At 31.5% G+C, this 21,366-nt stretch overlaps 3 protein-coding genes across 4 annotated transcripts; 2 read left to right on the forward strand and 1 right to left on the reverse strand.

The window, feature by feature from the left end:
* Positions 1 to 769: 769 nt before the first annotated feature.
* LOC103497401 (uncharacterized) lies at positions 770 to 1,174 on the forward strand. Its single transcript, XM_008459577.2, has one exon. The coding sequence runs from the start codon at positions 770 to 772 to the stop codon at positions 1,172 to 1,174; it is 405 nt and encodes a 134-aa protein (XP_008457799.2).
* Positions 1,175 to 5,942: 4,768 nt separating this feature from the next.
* Positions 5,943 to 6,824, forward strand: LOC103497402 (STS14 protein). The gene has a single exon (XM_008459578.3). It carries the CDS (start codon positions 6,189 to 6,191, stop codon positions 6,720 to 6,722), a length of 534 nt encoding a protein of 177 aa, XP_008457800.2. The 5' UTR covers positions 5,943 to 6,188; the 3' UTR covers positions 6,723 to 6,824.
* Positions 6,825 to 7,516: 692 nt separating this feature from the next.
* On the reverse strand, positions 7,517 to 11,806 carry LOC103497400 (uncharacterized). 2 transcript variants are annotated; one of them, XM_008459575.3, is made up of 11 exons: positions 11,063 to 11,806; positions 10,541 to 10,646; positions 10,244 to 10,324; positions 9,964 to 10,080; positions 9,376 to 9,804; positions 8,884 to 9,287; positions 8,678 to 8,777; positions 8,526 to 8,585; positions 8,359 to 8,445; positions 8,093 to 8,221; positions 7,517 to 8,007 (listed from the first exon to the last, which is right to left on the reverse strand). In XM_008459575.3, the coding sequence occupies exons 1-11, from the start codon at positions 11,104 to 11,106 to the stop codon at positions 7,705 to 7,707; spliced, it is 1,860 nt and encodes a 619-aa protein (XP_008457797.1). In that variant the 5' UTR covers positions 11,107 to 11,806; the 3' UTR covers positions 7,517 to 7,704. The 2 variants fall into 2 exon arrangements, with proteins under 2 accessions (XP_008457797.1, XP_008457798.1); XM_008459576.3 differs by having other exon boundaries at positions 10,541 to 10,613; positions 11,063 to 11,771.
* Positions 11,807 to 21,366: the final 9,560 nt, after the last annotated feature.

Consider the following 21,366-nt stretch of genomic DNA (forward strand, 5'->3'; position numbering starts at 1 on the left):
TCGAGTTTAATATTCATTTAAAGTATATAAAATTAAAATTAAATACAGTAAAAAAGTTTAACTCGATAATAATTGATATGAAATTCTTTCTTAGATGCCGAACGTTTGATCTCACTCGTACGGTTCTTATATATGGATAAAATCTAAGGTTAAATTTACCAAATCGTAATGAATGAATTGTAATAGAACCACAAACATTGCCTAGAATTATGAATCTGTCACATTTTACCGTTATTGTTATGATGCCTAACCCTGACGATAACGATAAGGGTAAAGACAATGGATCCTACCTAATTTTCAATTACAACAAAACTGAGCATCCTCCATTCCTCAATTAGATTACATGAATAAATTACAGATTTCGAGCCTATTATTATGAAATGTAGATAAACAACAACAACACAAACAATCAAATCGCTATCCGTTTTCAACTAAAAACAACAAATGACCACCAAAATAATATATTAAAAAAAAAAAGAAGAAGAACTAAAGAAGTGGAGACCAAGATGCTATTTAATAAAAAAAAAATTAAAATATAGGGATAAAATGGATATGATTTGGAAAAGGCAAAGACAATAAAATGTATAAAAAGGGAATCTCTTCTTCTCAAAATGAATGAAGAAGAACAACAACAAAAGAAAGACCATAAGAAAATTTCATCAAAGAAAAAAAAAAAAAAAAGAAAAGGATTGTGTAAAATTAAAATCCCTTTCTTCACCTTCTTCTTCCCCTCTTTCCCATTTGGTTGTTCTACAAATCCAAAGCCAAAATGGGGGTTTGTGCTTCCACTCAAACACCAATAACAAGGAATCCCAAATGCGGAATCAAATTCTCCAAACAACAACAACAACAACAACAACAACACCAATTGTTGAATCTAGATTCAATCAAGGTCATTCACATGGACGGCTTCATCGAGGAATTTTCCGATCCAATCAAAGCCTCCAAAATCACATCTCGTAACCCTAATTTCTTCCTCTGTAACTCAGAGCAAATGTTAATCGGTAGCTGTGTTCCTTCTCTTTCCAGCGATGAAAATCTTCAAATCGGTCAAATCTACTTCCTCCTCCCTCTCTCTCTCGCTCATTCCCCTCTTTCTCTCCCCGATCTCTGCAATTTCGCCATTAAAGCTTCCTCTGCTCTTCGAAACATTCCATCTCCGTTCTTCAGGTAATCCTGTAATTCGTTGGATTTGCTAGCTTGACAATGTGATGGGTTTCGATCGGAGTAATTTTTTATTGATGATGCATGTTTTGATAATTGTTATTGTTGATCGGATTATTACAAAAGTCAAGTGGTGATGAAATGGATCGATGGATTCGTTTTTTCTTTTCCATTTTTGTTATTATGAATCTGATTGTTCCGTTTAATTTTTTTTTTGGCGGAATTAGATTTGATTGAAGAATTGTTGTAATAGCTGTGTTCATTTGATTTGTTAGTGTGTGTGTGTGAAAAGGAAATTTGATAAAAGAAAAACCTCCTTTGGGATTCTCATATACTAAACGACACCGTTAATAATTCAAATCTCTCTTTTTCTTTCTTTTCTAAAAGTATTCCACTTTTTATACATAACATATCATTTTAATATTTATATTTTTCAACTTCGTTTAATTTTAGTCTTCGTACTTTGATTTCTTCAAAACTTTATGGAAAATTTATATTTGAAAAAACGAATCTTGAATATTACTATGCATGTTTCAAAAAAATATATAATTCGACTATTGACGAACTTTTTAATAAAAGAAATAATATTTTTGTTCATTCGGGATTCCTTAAATGAAAATTTTAAAATAATATAGAAATCTTTAAACTAAATATCTGGCGACATTGTGAATGTTCGACACAAATGGTTCTTGACTCATATGATTGACTATACGTAAACGTGTCATATTACACAATCGAACAAATGTGTCTGGCCCACTATGTATAAAGATGGTAGAGAGTGGAACTAATGTATATGACGCTCACACAAGAGGAAAGACATACGCTTAGGAACTGAGACAATCGCCTTACGTACCATTGATATACTCGACAATTTCGCAACAAATTCAACACATGAGACAGAGAAGTGTGCAATGTACGTGACTTGTTATACCTTGTGAGATATGGCACATGGTCATATAGACGCTGTTAAACAAATAGAGTGGACATATCTCATATCTCACATTCCCATCACATAAACCATCCAAATGTGTGTACAACATAATTTTGGTAATTAACTCTTAATTCCACGTTGGAGGTTTATGTGTTTGTAATGGTCATATAGACACGACACAAGCCCTGAGTTGTGAGATTATGTACTATGTGACTTGTGACATATCTCACAAATTGCAATGAGTTATGTACATACCATATTGTGCTAACTCATGGGTCGTTCATTGCTAAAGTGTTGACAGTTTGTGGAATGTGACACCTACGCTTTAATTTACCTCTTATGTGAACACAATGCGTATATGTGTTGACTGTGTGACATGCTTGTATGTGGTGGGCTATACACACATTTGTTTGATCATGCAACATATTCATGTATCAGGTCTTGTTGGGGTCACTTACTAATCAGTTGACTTTCAAAGAAGAAATCTTAAACTCTTTTTTGTTAAAGAAAGTGAACCATTTAGTTTTTTGGACAGCGAAAGAATCATGACATGTTGACGGTTGATTTATGGCTTGACAAGACTTTTCACCTAAATTTGGATCGATGGTTAAAAGTTAGGCACTTTCATATATACATAGAGAAAGAGATGTTGAAGGTCGGTTTTATTTTATTAGATATAGAAAGTAGGGGATTGAACTTTGACAAATTGTATGGTTGTTGACTTTATTGAGTATGGGAGGGGCCTATGGGAGTCAAAGTTTCAAGTTTTCATTTTTCAATTATAACACCAATGTGAAATGGAACCTCATTTGAAATTTATCATTAAATAATTCTCTAATTTACACTTTATTATAATTATTTTTCTAAATACAAAGTTGTAATCTCTTAAAATGAAATATAATTAACTAATCTTTTTTTAAAAAAAGAAATGAAATTAAAAACTTTTGAAATATTTATTGTTTATAGAAGCCCATTGTTTGTAACTTAGAAACTGGGCCTCTCATGGTTGGACAGTGTATGGCTCCTAAAAGTCCACTCATTTTCTAATCCACCAAACCCCATGAAAAATACTTGAAAACAGAAAGACTTTACAACTCAAAACAGAAGACTCTTCTAACTATTTCAAAATAACTGCATGCTTACTAAGTAGCATCCATTAGATTGAATTGTTAACCATCCTAAGACAACTGATATTGAGGCCTAAGATAACTAATAATATTGGGAGAGCCAAGTTAAATAAATTGCTTCCTAATAAGTAGGTTTCATTAAATTGGCTTTGTACCTAGAGGATTCTAAGTTTGTTTGGGTTGAGGGGCCTCACCTTTAGAGAAAGTCTAAGTAAGGTTGTTTGATGTGCGTTTTTGAAAAAACGTTATAGTAGTAGAGAGAATCTCAAGCTTAGGAGAGCACTTATGCTAATTAAACACTAAAGAATAGGTCGTATGAGAGTCATTGTAGAAAGTCATGTGTTTGATAAATAATTAACTATTTGTTAGTGAAGTTTCTTTTCACTAAAACATAGCTCTACGTAGTAGGTGATGTATCACTGAACAAGGTTACCAATTTCTTTGTCGCTCTCTTAATGTTCACTCTTGTTATTCATATTGTTACAATTTGTCGTGTGACTTTGGTTGTTATGTATATTAGATGGATTAGGTTTGAAGAAGTTAAATCAAGCTAACCAAGAGACTTTTCGGTCGAAGACATGTGTCCTTTTGAGTGAAAAATCCCCAAGGCCGAGGCCAAGGCCCAAACCAAAGGTATGAGGGTAGCAATTGGGGCTTTCAACCCAATAGTTTTTCTAACCTTTCTAAGGCTTGAAACCATAATTATAGGAAGCAATAGCATATGTGGTGACACAAAGGTGCCCTTATAAATGTATGTCACATGCTACATTCCTCAACAAATTCAACTTCAACTTCCCCCATTAATGGCTTCTTTTAATAATTCCAACTATACACTCTACTCACTCTCACTTTATGATTCTATTATTTTAACTTTTAACTACACACTCATCGATCTAAACTTTATATTTAATATTATTTTTGTCTTTGATTCAAATTTTTCCATCCCATGTTTTTCGAAATCAAATATTCATAAGCAACATAATCGGTGAAAGGATTGAAGCTTGAAACGGAAATCGATCGAGACTACAATATCTCACCAATTTAACAATTTTTCTATAGGCAATACTTTGTGCAATTGAAAGGTGGGAAATTAAACCATGTTGTAAGATCCTAGATTGAATTTCCTATCGAAGAAAAGTAAAATGGGTACGATGATATATTCGACCATCCCAACCCTAGTCATTCGAAAAAAGTTGGGGTGATGTCATCCCTCATCTTGAAGAGACAAGATTGTGAAGGTCGAAGATATATAGTGATTAGTGCAAACATGGTCCATCTATCTTTATTGCTTTCTCGTTATTGCTTTATTTATTTGCTTTGTGTTTATTTTGGTAATGTCAAATAGGAGTCTTGTCCTACCAACAAAATCTTATTGAAATTTTTACTTTTTCAAGAGAAAGATTCCTAAAGGTAAGGTGTCTATTAAGGGTTCTATCCTGTCATGTATCTTTTAGAATTTTAGAATTTTCTGGTGATATTTTAGATAAATGTCTTTTGTATAATGATATTGAAAGGTAACTAAGAGTCAATAAATAGTAGACAAATGCAAGAAGATTAATTTCTTGCTCTTTGACAAAAGGATAAGGAAGTTAAGATTGGTTATATAGACTTTCAATATATAAAATAATTTAACAATTGGACACATACTTATAGATGAAATAAATACATGAACTTTGTAGGTATAAAATTATGGGAAATAGTAATACAGTTCAATGAGTTAATGTTGAAAATGTTAAATATTCAAATAAAATCAACACTTTCGAGCATCTTTTTCTTTTAAATTGTCTAAGTCTTATATGTTAAGTAGTTGAGTAAATGTCGGGTGTGTGTAAAGTGTGTGTCTTTTAACTTCACTCTCGTCAACCAATAGATTAGTTAACAAATTAAACAAACTAGTGAAGAGATAAATATAGCATATTATGGAAGTACAAATTGGACCGATAAAAAGGTTGACAAAAGAACCCTAAATTTCAAGGGGAATGGGAAGTTGCTCTCTAAGCTCTTAGCTAAATCTTATTTGGTCCGTAAATGATCTTCCATGTTGAATCTCTTTTCAAAAATGGTCAAATATGTTTTTTCTACGATGGTGGATAACTATTTGTTCTATTTGACGATTCTATGTACTGCATCGTTTTTGTTTTCTTTAATAATAAGCTAGGTTCTCATTTGGAAATTAAAATGTACATTATTATATTGATAGGAGAAACCTATCATATAATAATGTAAAATTATTGCATAAAACTATAATAAGAACTCTTCTCCCACCTTATCACACTCAAATAATTAAATCTTAGTTACAACTAACATACTTTATTTATTCATAAATTTACTTTATTTGATGCGACACTTACGATATAGTTTCTAAATATAGTGAACTTCCTCTCTTGTTGATTTGAACTTGCTCTCAGTCTCATATTTTTACTCATTCTCAATTTTTGTTTAGGTATATTTTAAATTAAAACAAACATTTATAGGGTGTCGTTTTTTTTTTCTTTCTTATATATACTCATTTTAAAACAAAACGAAAATTAATGACGAGTGACAAGAGCAAGAGTGAAAGAAAGTATCGAATCATAGAAAATGAGTATTGAAATGAACGAAGGCGAAAAGCGAGCATCAAAGCCTAAACTAACCGTACTTCAAAAGGCTGTTAAAAGTAATTTAAGTATATGATTAAGTAAACATATGAGGGACATTGGTACCAAATTCCCATTTGATATGTACACATATCTTTACCCAATTGAGGGAAACTGATCAATCCCATTCTCCACTTTCACCAATCTCATGAAAACAACAAAAAAGAAAGAGAAAGAGAAAGAGAAAGAGAAGTTTTCCCAAATTCCAATTTTCCTATAAAATGCCAATATTAATTTAACTCAACAACACAACCATTTTCACTCTCCTCACGAGACTCAAAGTTCAAACCTTTGCAAAAATCCTCAAGAAAAACTCAAACCCCATCGGAAATGGCCATTAATCAAGTTGTCCTACAACTTCTAGCCTTATCACTTCTAGTCCTAATACTCATAGTCCAGAGTTCTGCGGCGACGCCACCACCAACGGCAGCTCTATCGCCAGCAGCAAGTGAGTACTTAGAAGCCCACAACAGAGCAAGAGCAGAGGTGGGTGTGGAGCCTCTGCAATGGAGTCAAAATCTGGCGAATCTTACAGATCGACTGGCTCGATTCCAACGCAACCAAAAGGGGTGTGGGTTCGCGGAGCTGAGCGGCAGTCGGTACGGAGGAAATCAGATGTGGGTGAGTGGACGTGTACTGACGCCGCGGGAGGCGGTGGAGGAGTGGGTTAAAGAGAAGGCGTTTTACAATCATACGAGTAATACGTGTGTTGGGGATCACCATTGTGGAGTTTATACTCAGGTGGTGTGGCGGAAGTCGAAGGAGGTGGGTTGTGGTCAGGCTACTTGCCGGAAAGAAGGGATTAGTTTGACCATTTGTTTCTATAACCCACCCGGCAATGTCATCGGTGAAAGTCCTTTTTAGATAAAGAGGTTTCTTCCTTTTCTTTTTCTAAGAAAAAAAAATGTCAAAGGTAAGATAATGTAATGTGACGTTGTTTTAATAAATGCCTTTGTTTGTGTGTTACAGTACACTTTCAACGTTCTTATCGCTTCATTTGATATATCTAAGAACTTTAATTTCTTATCAACTATACATTATGTATTCAAATGGGTGCGATCAGCGAAAGCTTATATTATAACGAAATGAGGGAGCAGAAAGAAGGGTAGATCTGAGTGAGTCATTGTGCATATCGTAGTGAGTGTTGTGGGCATAAAAAAGTTGTATTGTTTTAAAGTAAATAATGGGGGAAAGAAGACAAACATATTAGAAGCCCACTTGTTCCACCAAATGAAGATTTCTATAAGATATTTGTTTACTTTCTATTTCATATCCTTTACATAGGATCTTCAACTTTTGTCGTTTCTAATAAAATAATTCTATCACATGAGTGCTCTTCTACTGCCAAACTCAGTACTGACTGTTCCCTAATTAATTTTCACATCTTACCAATTTAATAATATCTCAATGAATGGCGTTTAATTTAGCTATAATTAAAAATCTCATTGGTTCTAACATAGAAGGAACAAGATTCAAACTTCTTACTTCAAAGTAGAAAACATATACATCATATCGGAAATTTAGAATACTACGATATTATTTGTCGAATTCAGAATTAGTAGTAAGATGATACAAAATTATTTGCTAATCAAATTATTAAATTATACATTTCAAAAGTTTTTCCACATTGATGACAGTTTGATAAAATAATCTCAAGCTCAACAAATTGAAGGGATCAGGATAATATAAACATTTCAAGTACAAAATAAGATAGGTCCACTTTTGTATTCTCATCAGATGTCTTTGCTTACAGTTCTTCTATGTACAAATGAGAAATCAAATTCAATGCACAAAAATTTCAGCATTTGAGTTGATCCCAAAAAAGAAGAAAATGCAAGCAAGCAAATTAGATGATCAGCTCCTTAGAAATCAGGTACCTGAAAGTGTAGTTTGGAGGAATCCATTCGACAATCTTCCGAGGATTCCCGAGCAGCGATCGTTTGACACTCTTTCTCAGAGATTCGGGCAAGCTCTTGAGAATCATCTCCATCAGCCCAAATGAACATAGACCAGAGTCCTTTACGAATGACTCGATGATCTTTGGAAGAAGAATCTTTTGGTCCTTTCTTACACCGAACGTGGCTCGAATGTACTCGTCTTTTGAAGTTTCCAATTCTTGAAACACTCTTTTAGGTGTATAAACACGAACCTAAAACAATATTTAAATATGTGTGAAATAGTACAACAGAGAAACAGGAAAAGTGGAGCACTAGAGCAGTGAGTTCAAAAGTTACCGCAGGGTCAGAGTGGCTCCCTGAACAAAGGGCGAAATGTAAAAGGGGTTCTGGACGGTCAACTATATATGTTTGTCGTTCATCTCCGATCTTGAATTTTGTCCTTGAAGGAAGCAAGAGCCGAAGCCACTGCATATGAAACTCATTATATCAGGCCTATAGAGAAATGTAATCTCTCTTGGTTAGTGAAGAAACAAGAGAGACAATATCACATCATGATGTGAATAAAACTTTGCAAAGAAAGTAGAAAATAGAACATTTGTTACCTGCCGAGGACGAGGCATCCGACAGCCAAGAATACAACTCTGAATTGTGTCTACACTAATTGTATGGCCTCCTATGTTATATGCAGACTGAAAACAATAAACAAAGTGAGAAATAGTGATGAAGACCAAAGTGAGCTAAGGTTCCTAATAGAAACAAGAGAAGTTACCTTCAAGAGTAGAAAGGCTCTCTTGACATTGTTTTGAGGTACTCCATAAGCCAAATACGTCTGTTCAAAAACAAGGAAATGATTATAATCCGGTTCTGTGGGGAAAGTAGAGTAAGGATGAAATAATATATGCAAAAGGTTGACATGTTTACATGCATCACCAATGAATTGTGTATATTTATCCAGAAAGCCAACTTTTCCTCGTAATTAAGGTTCCTCAAATCGACTTCCTCTAAACGAGAGATAAGCAACCTGTCAAAACATAACCCAAGCTGACAACATAAATCGCTGTACGATAACAGAAAAAAGCCCTGGAAAAGAATTGTGATGCTAATTCCTAAATATTGCATAGGGTGACCTGAAGTTTTCGAGCAAACTCTTGACATGACCTAGTTTCTGAGGGTCTCCAGAAATCCATGAAATCTCAATCATTGTACTGTATGGCCCACTAAATTCTTTAAGACCTTCTACGAGAAAAGGATTGTCCAAATGGACGTCAAAGGATGAGTTGTTTCTGAACCCTGGACTGCACATAGCAGACTGTTCTCCTGGAGAAAATGCACTAACTGATGACAAAGAAGACACTGGAGATGAAAGTCCAAGATTCAACGAAGATGGTTCCGCAAGTTTGCTATATATAGTTGATATGCACTTGATCATGTCTTCTGAAAGCCGGTTAGGAGTCTCGGGTATATGGTCAGAAATGCGAGTTCCAAGATGCTCTGCGAGACTGATGATATTGGATGAAACATTTTGTGCATACTGTGAAGAAACAGCAAACAATTCATCACGAAAAAAACTTCAATAATACTTCAAAAACACTTGCAATGCTTCAAGTGATAAAACTTACCTCCATCATGGACACTGGTTGGGAGTGACATGCACGCAGAGTTCTATCCAATGATTCTACTGAAGTAGACACTTTACCCAAGGAAGTTGCATTTACCGTTGTCAAAGATGATTGAGAACGAGGATAATCGACTACCAATAGTTTTTCATCTCTTCCAATATCACTATAATCCTCCCTTGGGTTTTGAAGTGACGGACAAGCAGACGGGAATGCTGAGTTTACATATTTTGGGGCAATATCAGGTAGGGGAGCTTCCATTCTCCTGCCTTCAGGGGTTGAAGGCAATTTCGTCTTCTCGTCTTTAGCAGAAGGGGATACAGAAGATGATTGTCCATCGAATGCTTTTCGGTACAAAGAAAGAAGATATTGTTCTAAATGCACAACTTCTACTTCTAAAATTGCAATCTCCTTGATTAACTCCACGGCTGACTGCAGTACAAAAGTCAATTAAATATACAAAATGATTAAAATGATGCAAGTTCAGAGGTTACAAGAACTTATTACATATTTCTTCCCGAAAAAATGAATTTCCTTTTCCTATATTACAAGGCATAGAACATCTGAAAACAATTGAAGAGGTTGTTTTACCTTTGGCATTGAGATTTTGTCTGATTCATTACATGGAAAGACCCCATGACCCAACGTTTTTTCTAATGCAGAGCGGAGCTTGAACTGGTCTTGCAATCGCTTCTCAAGTTGAATAATCTAAATTGAAGCACTCAAATGATTTAGTAAGGGAAAAAGAAAAAAGAAAGAAGAAAGAGTGTGATAAAGTAATCAATAAAAAGTTGCTGGTATAACTCGTGTTGGGTCGTGGTTGTAATTTTTACATTTACAAGTACAAGGACTTCAGAATTTAGTTCCATACCTCCTGCTTCAAAGAATCATGCACGCCAATCTTTTGTGATGAGTTTTTCTTATTCTCAACTTCTTTCACCCGATCCATATCCTGGAATGAATGGGAGAATACAAGTAAGTTTCCATTTTGTAGAAAAAATCACTCAACAGTTGCACTCATGAGTTATCTTTAGAAAGGGAGTGTTGTTCAATAGGTACTTCTATCTTAAATTTCCTCATAGTGCACCTCTAAGAATTTGAACTTGTGGTCGTGTCATTTTTGTAATCTACAGTTGATAAGGACGTAGAAAATAAGAAAACATCTTACCAGTTTTACAGTGTTGGACGACTCTAGCAAATTATTTAATCGATCATCTTGAACCGCTTTCTTGTCGACCGAGCTGCCATGTGCGTAGAGCAAAGACAAAAGAATTCTACAACATGAGTAAAAGAAAGAAGTCAAGGACAACGGTTTCTCCTCATCATTCAGAAAATCAAACTTCCCCATCAAAACTATGCTCTCTTACTTCCCTCCAAAAAGAAAAAGAAGATAAAAAATAACAAAGACAACTGATTAATACACAACTTCCCCCTTCTTAACATGTCTCAGCTACAAACTCTATTACAAGAATCAGCCAATTTCACAAGACAAACAGGAAAAATCTTCCTACCCTTCTAATTTCCAAAGCTCTATCATGAAGATCTGAATTGAACCTCAACTCTCATTTATACAGAACTCCAAACTACACAATACTTCCAGTTCAGAACTCAAACAAGAACACAGACCAAAATTTCAAAACTCATTACGTACATTGATAACAAACACAATGAAAAACACATTGAAAGCTACCTTCTGGAACGGCTGTACCCTGTTTTTACATCCACTCCCAGCATTTTTGTATTTGCAAACTCCACTTCCAACCAGAATCCAAAACCCGTGAAGCCAACTCAAAATTACAAAACACACCCAAAAAACAAAAGAATCAACTCCCAGACAAGAGAATAGAAGTAATGAAACAGGGAGAAAGATGAAGGGAGCTAAAATGGAAGAAACCAATCAATCTGTGGCTCAGCACAGAGCTTATGGAAAGGCTGCAACAGACCCACAAAGAAAAAAAAAACGGTCATAGAAAAGGAAGCTTTTCTAGTAACAAGCTTCCATTGAAAAAGGGACCCATCAGCTCAGAGAAAAGGTAGAGATTCTGAAATAGGTGTTTTTAGAAAAAATTGGTGAGAAATGGACAGGTCGTAAGGGGTTTGAATGAAGAGAAAAAGAAAAAAGAAAAAGTCCAAATCGTCAACTGGGGAAGCGATTGAGAAGTGGGAAAGTGGCCAAATTAGAGATTTCAAAGGGGAAAAAAGAGTAGAATGGTTAAAAGAGTGTGTGGTGATTAGTGTAAGAACTAAGAAATCTGTTGAGAAACCGATGGTTGTTATTATATAAGGAGAGTCGCCGGCCAAGTTCTCTGGTTTTCAGGCCACCGGTAATGGGTTGTGCATTTTCTCTACATAAAGGTCGATTCTTTAAGGAAAAACGAAGGAGATGATTCAATTTAACAAACTTCTGTGATAATTGGTGCTTAGAAATGAAAGAACCACCAAATAAAAACACTAACTTTGAATATTTTATAAATATATTATTTTATTTTACTATATTTAAAAATTTATCTTATCAATGATATATTTTTTTTATAAAAATGCAAATATAAATATATTATTATTATGGATAAATATATACTTCATAATAGCATAATAATATTATTTTTTTTCTTCTAAATCTAATACATTAGCTAGTGAACTAATGTGTGCAAAATATGAAGTATATTTGTTATAGAATTGATATACCAAATTAAATGTAATAATAATCTCATAAAAAACATCATATCCAAATTCTCAAAAATAGAATATATTAATGAGTTTTTTATATTTGGTATAACAATTGACACCGTTAATGCAATTAATATATCTAAATCAAATAAAATTTTTGAAAATTAAACACTAATAATGTCAAAATCCTTAATCACACCATTAATTTCATACTTTATATATAAAATATTCAATTATTTAATTAATTAATTTGACTAGAATTTAGTCCTTAGAATTCGAAAAAAAAAATCTCATAATTAAAATATAGTTTATTCGATAAAAACCTCTCCGTTAGAATTTAGTTCTTTCCTAACAAATATATGTGTGTGTCTTTCACAAGTAGTGCACAATGGTTGGTGTGACAAATATTTTATTTCTTTCTAAAGCATCCTTTCTAGCTTTTAGTTGTGTATTTAGACCTAATTTTTTTTGTTTTATTACATTTCTATTGTAAAATGCTTTATCTTTTTTTTTTTAAAATTATTATTATTGTTTTTCTATAAAAGTTTCCGTGTTATTTCTTTATTTACATTATTGTATATGTCAAAAGAGTTCTATCAATTTAAAGTATATTTATCATCAATCGATTAAAACATATATACTTTGACTAAGAGTTAACGTCTTGATTACACTAAAAGAAACGAATTTTGAAAATTAAGTTTTGTAAACATAACTAATCGGGGAGTTAAATTTAATTTCATGAATTAAATTTAGAAATTTAAATAAATTAAATAGTGACACTTTTAATTAAGTGTTTTGTGGTTAAGGATGTAATTATGGGTTTTGTATTTGTTATTTTTTTTCCTTACAAACAAGATGTGTACTTAGGTCATTATATTTCACTATCTTCCCTTGATTTTGTCAAGCATGACATTCTATCTTTTGAAGAATCTCTCAAAATTAAAAGAGGTTAGTCTTTATTTGTTTTCTTTCTAAAATAAGTTGTTGGCTATATTTATTTTGGTAGGGGTGGGCATGATAGACAAAAAAATCCAGCCTACTGATCAAATCAAAGTCGATCAGTCGAAATCCTTTTCGATTTCGAAAAATTCCAAATTGAGAATTTCCAAAAAAGTATTTTTGAGTGTTAAACCGACTAGCTCGATGATCGACTGACTCTTACTTATCGATGTCGAGATCTGTTCGACACTTTACTAAACCGACTATGGTCGGTTTGGGGTCGGCTTTTCAAAAAATCCTACTTCGACTGACCAATGATCACCAAATAAATTATTTATGCTTTGTACAAATGTTGTGTTTGAGAAAAATTGTGTGAAATATGAAGATTGTTTTGATGAATTAGTGGAAGCACAGTGCCTCACTATATCAAGGTTTTTTAATCATTTACCTTGATTAAGTTGAAACCCTAATAACTCATAGAATTGTATTAGTTTTGAAAAGATTCTTGTACACTCATATTGAGATAATGATTTTCATCTAAAATTAACAGTAAGTGTCTTTATGAACCCTTATTGAAAATTTAAGGACATTTTTTAAAAAATTTTAAAAAATTAGGAATATTTTCTTTTTTTTTTTTTTTTTTGTTAGAAACTACAAAATGAGAATGCTGACATGAGTAACGATAAATCTTGTGAAAAACACGATCGCCTGCTAGTGGAAGGCTTTATGAGTTCAGTCAATCTAGGCAGAGTGAATCAATCCTTAAGGAACCCCCAAAAGGGCTGTCGTCCGATGGGTACACGAAAGTGACGAAGTAGCTTTGACTACAGAATCATGTATATATGTTGGAGCGAATAGGATGATCGGGCCGAGGGCAGCCCCCTCTTCCCCTCACTCTCCTTTCCCGTCCACGGATTCACCTTGAGTCATCAGAAAGTTTTAAAGATTTTTCTTTTATATATAATTGAAAAGTAATTTAAATAGGGATAGACATAAAAAGAAGAAAAGCCAAAAAGGGTAAATAGATGAAGAAAATTGGGAAAGCAAATATAGGGTTTTTCTCTTTATATGCAAACTCATAATCATATGGACCACTTTGTTCACAGAAACCATAGCAAGTCTTAGGGATTTATGACAAAACTTTTTATTTAATACACTTTTTTAAGTTATTCCAAAGAAGAAACACAATTTTCTTAGACCATTACAAAAGTTATAATTAATGTAAAAAAAAAAAATTTGATTTTTTTTTAATACATAACAATAATAGAGATGATGAATCGGACTTTCAACATTTACAACAAACAATCATGTCAATTACTGTCGAACTAAACTTAAACTGTGTTGAACTAAACTTAAACTAAGTTTCTCTAAACCTAATTTCATTTCAAGATGTGATGTTGAGCGGGAAAGACTCCATCCCGGGGAAACAACTTAATTACTCTTTGTTTTTTCCTTGTTCTTTGCACATAAAAATACAAACATATTAACAAAACTTTTCTTTTTCTTTTCTTCTCTTTTCTTTTCTTTTTTCCATGAATAATTTATTTAAAAATAATTAAAAAAAAAGGAACATGATGATCTCTATAATTAATCCTCTCTCTCTATATATATATATATACACATAAAAATAAAATGAATGGGTTGAATAATAATCCAAAGGCTTCACTCTCTTCCACATAAAACTCACAAGCAAGGCAAAACAACTAATGAAAAACATTGTGTCTCCCAATGGTGCCAAAATCTTTGCTTTTGGATTTTTGGGAATTGGTGAATTTACTCTTCACTATTATTACTTTTTCTTCTCTCTCTCTTTTTAATTTATTAATTATTTTCTTCTTTTTACATATGTTTGCTTTCACCATACTTTTAATTGTGACTCATGACCAAGTTAAACATTACCCATTTCATGTTATTATTCATATTATTCAATCAACAAGAGTAGTTTGTAATATTGTGCCAAATTTGAGAAGTTAAGAAATCTTTAGTTGGTGAAAGAAATTAATTAGTCCATTCAAAAACTTTCAAATTAAACTTTCAATCATACCTTTTGTGGGGGAAAAATTATACATTATTATTTAAAATAGCATAGGGAGAAAGATGTTGATGATATATAATTGACTTTGAAAAAGATTCTTCTTTTCTTTGGACTTTCCCACACAGTTAAAAACTTGAATTATTTGCATCCTAAATATGAAACAAAGAAAAAGATCAAATTCAATATATATATATATACACAAAAATGAAACTTCTATTTTATCCTATATTAAAACTAACTCTCCTCTCCATGCAAAAACAAAGCTCTATGTTTTGGTTCCACATGAAATGGGTAAGGAGAAAAGCATATTATATATATACTATTTTTGGGTAAGTGAAACAACCAAACAACCATATTGGTATTGTAATAAAATAAGCCAAAGATGACAGACATGCTTCATGGATTCATGTAGTAGTTCGAGTTTGTATTGTCATTTTAGTTTTAAATTTGTTTTTGAATAATCCAAAACTCACACAAAGTTTCATAATACTCAGATTCTTCTCGAAAAGTATCCATTAATATTTATTTCTCTACCATTATTCTTGCTCTTGATCTTTAGTTGATTAATTCAAAATATATTTGAGGATTCGACTAGATCATCGTTGTAAATGTAACATAAATCGATAAGAATATGTAATTATTATATACTTTTTCAAATTCACAAACTCAATTATTTGTTAAACTAAAAAAACGACTTCATTAATGGTAGTATAATTAGAGACGATTATAATGAGTGAGTAACCAACTTAAATCTTACGAATTTCTAATCATGTGAGTTTTGCTTTTTCTTTTTTTCTTTCTCTCTTTCTTTCTATAATATTAATTTCGAAAGCATAGATTAAATTGTTAATATAAAAGGAAAAGGGTGTTTGTAAAAACTAGGGAGTATTGAAAAAGGAAAAAAGGGGTAAAAAGGTACTTGAAACTATTATTTTTCCTTTTACACATTCAATTTGTCTAAGAAAAGTTTCACAACTTTTTCTTTTGAGTGGGTGTCTAAGTTTAGGATAAGCCATCATATAAAAACACTATTATTTTTACACAATAAACCAAAACTCAAAATTTCATACTACTTAGATTCCTTGTTAAAAAGGAAAAGTAATAATTAATAATATAGGGCTAACTATAGCTCATTTCTATCTTATTAAAAAATATATATATATCTCCTTTTGGTGTGTCATGATTTAGTTCTACCATTTTCTTTTAGAAATGTATACCTAATTTGATATCTATATATATATATATATATATATATATATATATATATATATGACATCAACTTTTTTTTTTACAAAGGATGAATATTAGGGTTACATTGTAGCTCTAAATGTAAAGAAAACAACATTGATAACAATGTTCTTCTTCTTCTTCTTTTCCCTAAATAGAGGTCAACTTTTCTTCTTTTTTTATTGGAATAGGCATGGGTTAGCCCAAGCTCAAGCATGCATGTGTTTAACACACAAAAGGGAGAGTGGGAAAATAAAAATAGAAGGGTGAAAGCAAAAGTAGAAGTGAAGTAAAGGGTATGTGTTGTCGATAAAAGGTATAAATTGACATATATACTTATAAAAGTTCAAGAGTTATATCAATACAATTATTAGTTTATGATTTAAAATGACACAAAGCTTCAAATTTTAGAGATGTAAATTGTGATATCAAGTTAGTTCGAACGAATGGCGTAAGTTTTTGCATGTGTTTAACCTTCGAAACGAGAGAGAGAAATGTAAAGAAATGCATAAAAAGTTAACAAAAGGTGAAATAAAAGGGTGTTAGTGATATATTTATGAAAATGTAAAAAAATATACGTACTTATAGAAGTTCAAAGTTTCATAATTATTTGATAAACAATAGTAAAGTTTTGAAATATTGTCTCTCTTTTGCTTTTTCTTTACGGTGAGTATTGGATTGGCCGAAGTTACACGTGCATATGCGTTTAGTTTAACCTCTACTAAGGAGGGAAAGCAAAAAAGGAGAAATAAAAGGGTGTTAGTGTGATGATGAAGAGGATTTGGTAAGAGTTTTAGTTGGAAATGAGGAATAAATGAAAAAGTTGAGCATTAAGAGGAGAGGGGTTAGGGTTTGAGAGAGCTTAGAGAGAAAAACAAATGCAATATATCCAAAATGGTATAAGGAATCTTTTGAGTGCATGAGTAAGTAAGTATGAAAGCCAAAGTCCAACCTCACACAAAAGCCTTTTAAAGAGAATTAAGAGAGTTGAGAGAGATAGATGAGATACCCTTTTGGATATGATTGGCATTGACTTGTTTGTCCAAATCCCTTTGGAAACTCTCTCTTTTTCCAATTCCCACATCCCTTTTCCCCTTTTCCCTTTTTTACTTTTCTCTTTTACAATTCTACTTTCAAAAAACTTTCAATCTAAATATAGCTTTATTGCTACCCATATATAGATAAATTATTTACCCAAATCCAATCTCAAAACCACCTCTCACACATTCTTGGGTTTAGTTATATTAGAGTTAAAAAAAAAAAAAAAGGCTTTCATTCCATCGTAATCTTGAGCATATTTCTTCTAGGGTTAATCTATCATTTTGATTCATAGACTTTGAAGTTCATTACTTTTTGTCCTCCAATTACTTTCAATTAATCATACATTTATTTAGTTTCTCAAAGTTTGTTTTTTTTTTTTTTATTGAAATAATTGATTGAATGATAATAACGATTTTCCTAAGAACAAATATAACATATTGTCAAAATTTGTTGAGCAAATGCTTATAAGTAATAACAAAAAGTTTTTAAAAAGTCAACCAACAAATTAGCATTGAGGACTGAATTTAAGGTTTTGTTGAAAGTATCGAAACTAAAATTGAACTAATGAAATTATATAATGACTAAAAATTGAACAAATTTGAAAGTATATAATGACCAAATTAGAAATCTTTGTAATTTATACAAAAAAAAATGGAAAAAAAGGTGTTGTATGATTGATGTTGATAAAATGTGTTTGGGTATATTAGGTAGATAAGAAAAATAATTAAACAAAACCTAGGGTGGTTAGTAAGGGTAGTTGGAACATATTTATAACCGAAACTTTATCCTATAGTACTTTGCAATGTGATAACATGTGATCGTTTTGTTTCCTATTTTAAATACTAGTGACCTTTTTCCTAGTTCAATTGTATGATTAATCGTTCGATTTCAATTGATTAAATTCAAGTGTTGAGAAGACTTGATAAATAAATGAATATCACAAACAAATATATGGTATAGGCGTTCTTATATCTTGACTCGATCTTTCATAGCCGTGTACTAAATCAACTTTATACGTACGTACACGTATATAAAACATTAAGATGTGTTTAGGGGTAAATTTGGACTATAAAGGAATGGATTTGATTTGAAAATAGTGAAAGAAAACAAAGGTGAAATGATTGAAAGTTAGATTTAAAGCAATTGGGCCAAAAGGAAGAGAGATAATTGGGCCATTTGGCCCAACTTCAACCTTGGCATTGAAGTTCAAGCCCATTAAAAGGTCCAGACTGAGGTACCCAATAATTATGAAGAAAGTCCACAAAGACTCCAAGTTAGTTCTCTTAAACTTCAACAAACCTAAATCTCATTCTCTTAAACAAACTTCAAAGTCATACTTGTGCTCCTTTTCCTTTTCGCTCTCTCGGTTTGCATGACAATCACTATTTTGGTACGTAAGTTTTTTTATTTCACATGACATTTCTTTCTTTTGAAGAAATAGAAACCACCGTCAAACCTCGAGAATATATTGGATGTGTTTTGATTTACTATATTGCGCCAAAATCGATAAACCTCTAAATGAAAAGGCTATTAGTCTAGTGTTAGTGTATGTTGTCAAAATAAATAGTATATAGTATTTCAAGCATTTGTTCTATCCAAAAGAACAAATCTATAGAAGATACGAATATTTTACACTTCAATACATCTTAAGATATGATTAATTTAATACTTAAGACTACTCGGATTTAAGTTGTGATATTTAAGTTGAAGGCTTGATTATGTTGTAATCTTCATATTACAATTCGAACTAATGATAATATACTATTAAGTTACATCATTTTGAACTATATGCTCCATCTATAATATATATATATATATATATATATATATATATATATATATATATATATATATATATATATATATATATATATATATATCATAGAAAATAAAAAAGGATAGAATGGAAAATGTTTGACTTGTGTTGTGTGTATTTAATGGATATAGAGAAAAGACAAAAAAAGTATTTGAAGTACTATGAAGAAATGAATGAATGATTATAGTATGAAAAGGATTGGGTTGGTTAATGGGCCTTAAAGAGCCCTAATTATCGGCCCACGTTTCATCTTCTTAACAAAGACAGCCCACTGCTAGGGGTCCCTCAACCACATTTAATTTCACATTACCTTCATATTCAATTTAGACCAACCAACCCCTCTATTTTTCTTTTCTCTTTCTCTTTCTTTGGCATTCAATAAATTTATCCAAACCCTACCATATAAATTAAAATTAAAATTCACCTAACTCTCTCTTCTCTCATTCAAATTTTCATTCCTTTCAAGCATATATAAACCTAAATTTCGAGATGGATTAAAGTCATATTTTACGCCCATTTTTCACGTTTCATCGAACATAATTAAATAGAATACGATATTGTCTTGTATTAACATAAACAACTATAATTGAGAAAAGAAAAAGATTAAAATCGTACTTTACGTGAAGAATTAACAAACGAGGTTTTTCTTTTAGTGCAACAAGTGAGAAGTAAGAGATTCAATGTTGAGTTATGGTTTCTTTAAGCAACTAGAGATATATTTATAACATAGGTCAATGAATTCCTACCTCATCTAGTATGATCCAACCATATTAATAATTATCATACATAGAACTCCACAATTGACCGATTAAATTTAGGTCAATTACTTTGAAGAATGCCTTTCCAGATAATAATTAAGCGCATATATAACAACATTTATGTAAATACAAAAAAAAAAGTATGATAAAGTTTATAGTTATTTTTTGATATACTTCTAGTTATGATAGCTTAATCTTTTCTAGCTCTTTTTTTTTTTGTCGACAATTAGTATGAATGTGCGGCCAATAGTATAGTTTTTACGTTAATTGAGTTATATCCATTTTAACTTTTAATTTGTTAGGTTGGTATTTTTTTTTTTTTTTTGACAGTGAAATGATCTTTGAATAAATTTTTTCGAGCATTGATTATTCTTTCTTTATAATTATGGGTGATGGATCGTTATGCATCAAGAACATAAGAGGCCAACAGGACCACCTTTGTCTCTACTACACAGTAATTGAATATAAGATGCTTTCTTTTTTCTCTAATTAATGTTGCAATTAATATAGAGTGAATTTCATCTATATACTTTGTATAGAACCAAAGATATTAAATAGGTTTTTGATGTTCAATGTGACATATTTTTATTCTATGAACATTCGTTTCCTTAAGTCCTAAATAAACTTAATATATAAAAGGACCAATCAATCAACCTACACCTTGAATTAGGGTTTACTTTAAAAGTCCACATTGTAAAATAGTGCGAAATATTTTGTTTGAAACAAACTTAGTACCCTTTCCTAATTTCTCAGATCAATTAATATACACACTCTAATTACGATAATTTGTCTATTTCACATTACCGTCATCTAAGTTGGAAGGAAAACGAAGAGTATAGCATTTATACACATTTCGGTCTAGGAATAATACGTACGTCATAGTGGGAGCTTTGGGGACAACATCTCCGAAACCTAAGTCGAAGATTAGAAGTTTAGAGAGACGTCACATGTAAACCTCCAAATCTTATTGGTGCCTTTCCATTATGTATTGTTTTTTTTTTTTTTTTTTTTTTTTTTTTATGTCGATCTGTATTGTTTACGTTTTCATGCTTTCTATATTATTCATAACCTAAGTCTAAAAAGGAAGCAAAAGGAGATAATGATACATATAGCACAAAGCTAAAAATTTAAAAAGGAAGTGAAATGTTTTTGTCTGCATAGGTGAAGAGTTCTTGTTGCTTGAAATTTTATTGTTCTGATTTCTAAGCTAACTCAAATGTGCTGTGTGCATATAACACACTACTATTTTCCAACAATATTTCCACTAAGAAAATGCTTTATATATATATATATAGAAAGAAGTAAGAAGAAAAAATATATCCCAAAATAAAATTGAACCTAAAGGTAGCTAAAATTTAGTGTTTAATTAAAATTAAATATTGTAATAAAAGTAGTAAATAAAAGTATAAAATAGAACAAAGGTAGAACACATTTAATTTTCTTTTTCACTATATATAGGTTTTCAAAGTTGTTAATCAATATCTAAATTAATAATTGTATTTTTCTAGTTA

Source organism: Cucumis melo, chromosome 11, assembly GCF_025177605.1.
Source record: "Cucumis melo cultivar AY chromosome 11, USDA_Cmelo_AY_1.0, whole genome shotgun sequence".
Lineage (NCBI taxonomy): Eukaryota > Viridiplantae > Streptophyta > Magnoliopsida > Cucurbitales > Cucurbitaceae > Cucumis > Cucumis melo.

Bases quoted from the DNA above. Each gene is read 5' to 3' on its own strand.
- LOC103497400 (XM_008459575.3), bottom strand. From the start codon at position 11,106: ATGCTGGGAGTGGATGTAAAAACAGGGTACAGCCGTTCCAGAAG. The intron at 10,647-11,062 runs GTAGCTTTCAAT...CTCATGTTGTAG, and splicing joins GGGTACAGCCGTTCCAGAAG to AATTCTTTTGTCTTTGCTCT. The intron at 10,081-10,243 runs GTATGGAACTAA...GCTTCAATTTAG, and splicing joins ATGATTCTTTGAAGCAGGAG to ATTATTCAACTTGAGAAGCG.
- LOC103497402 (XM_008459578.3), top strand. From the start codon at position 6,189: ATGGCCATTAATCAAGTTGTCCTACAACTTCTAGCCTTATCACTTCTA.
- LOC103497401 (XM_008459577.2), top strand. From the start codon at position 770: ATGGGGGTTTGTGCTTCCACTCAAACACCAATAACAAGGAATCCCAAA.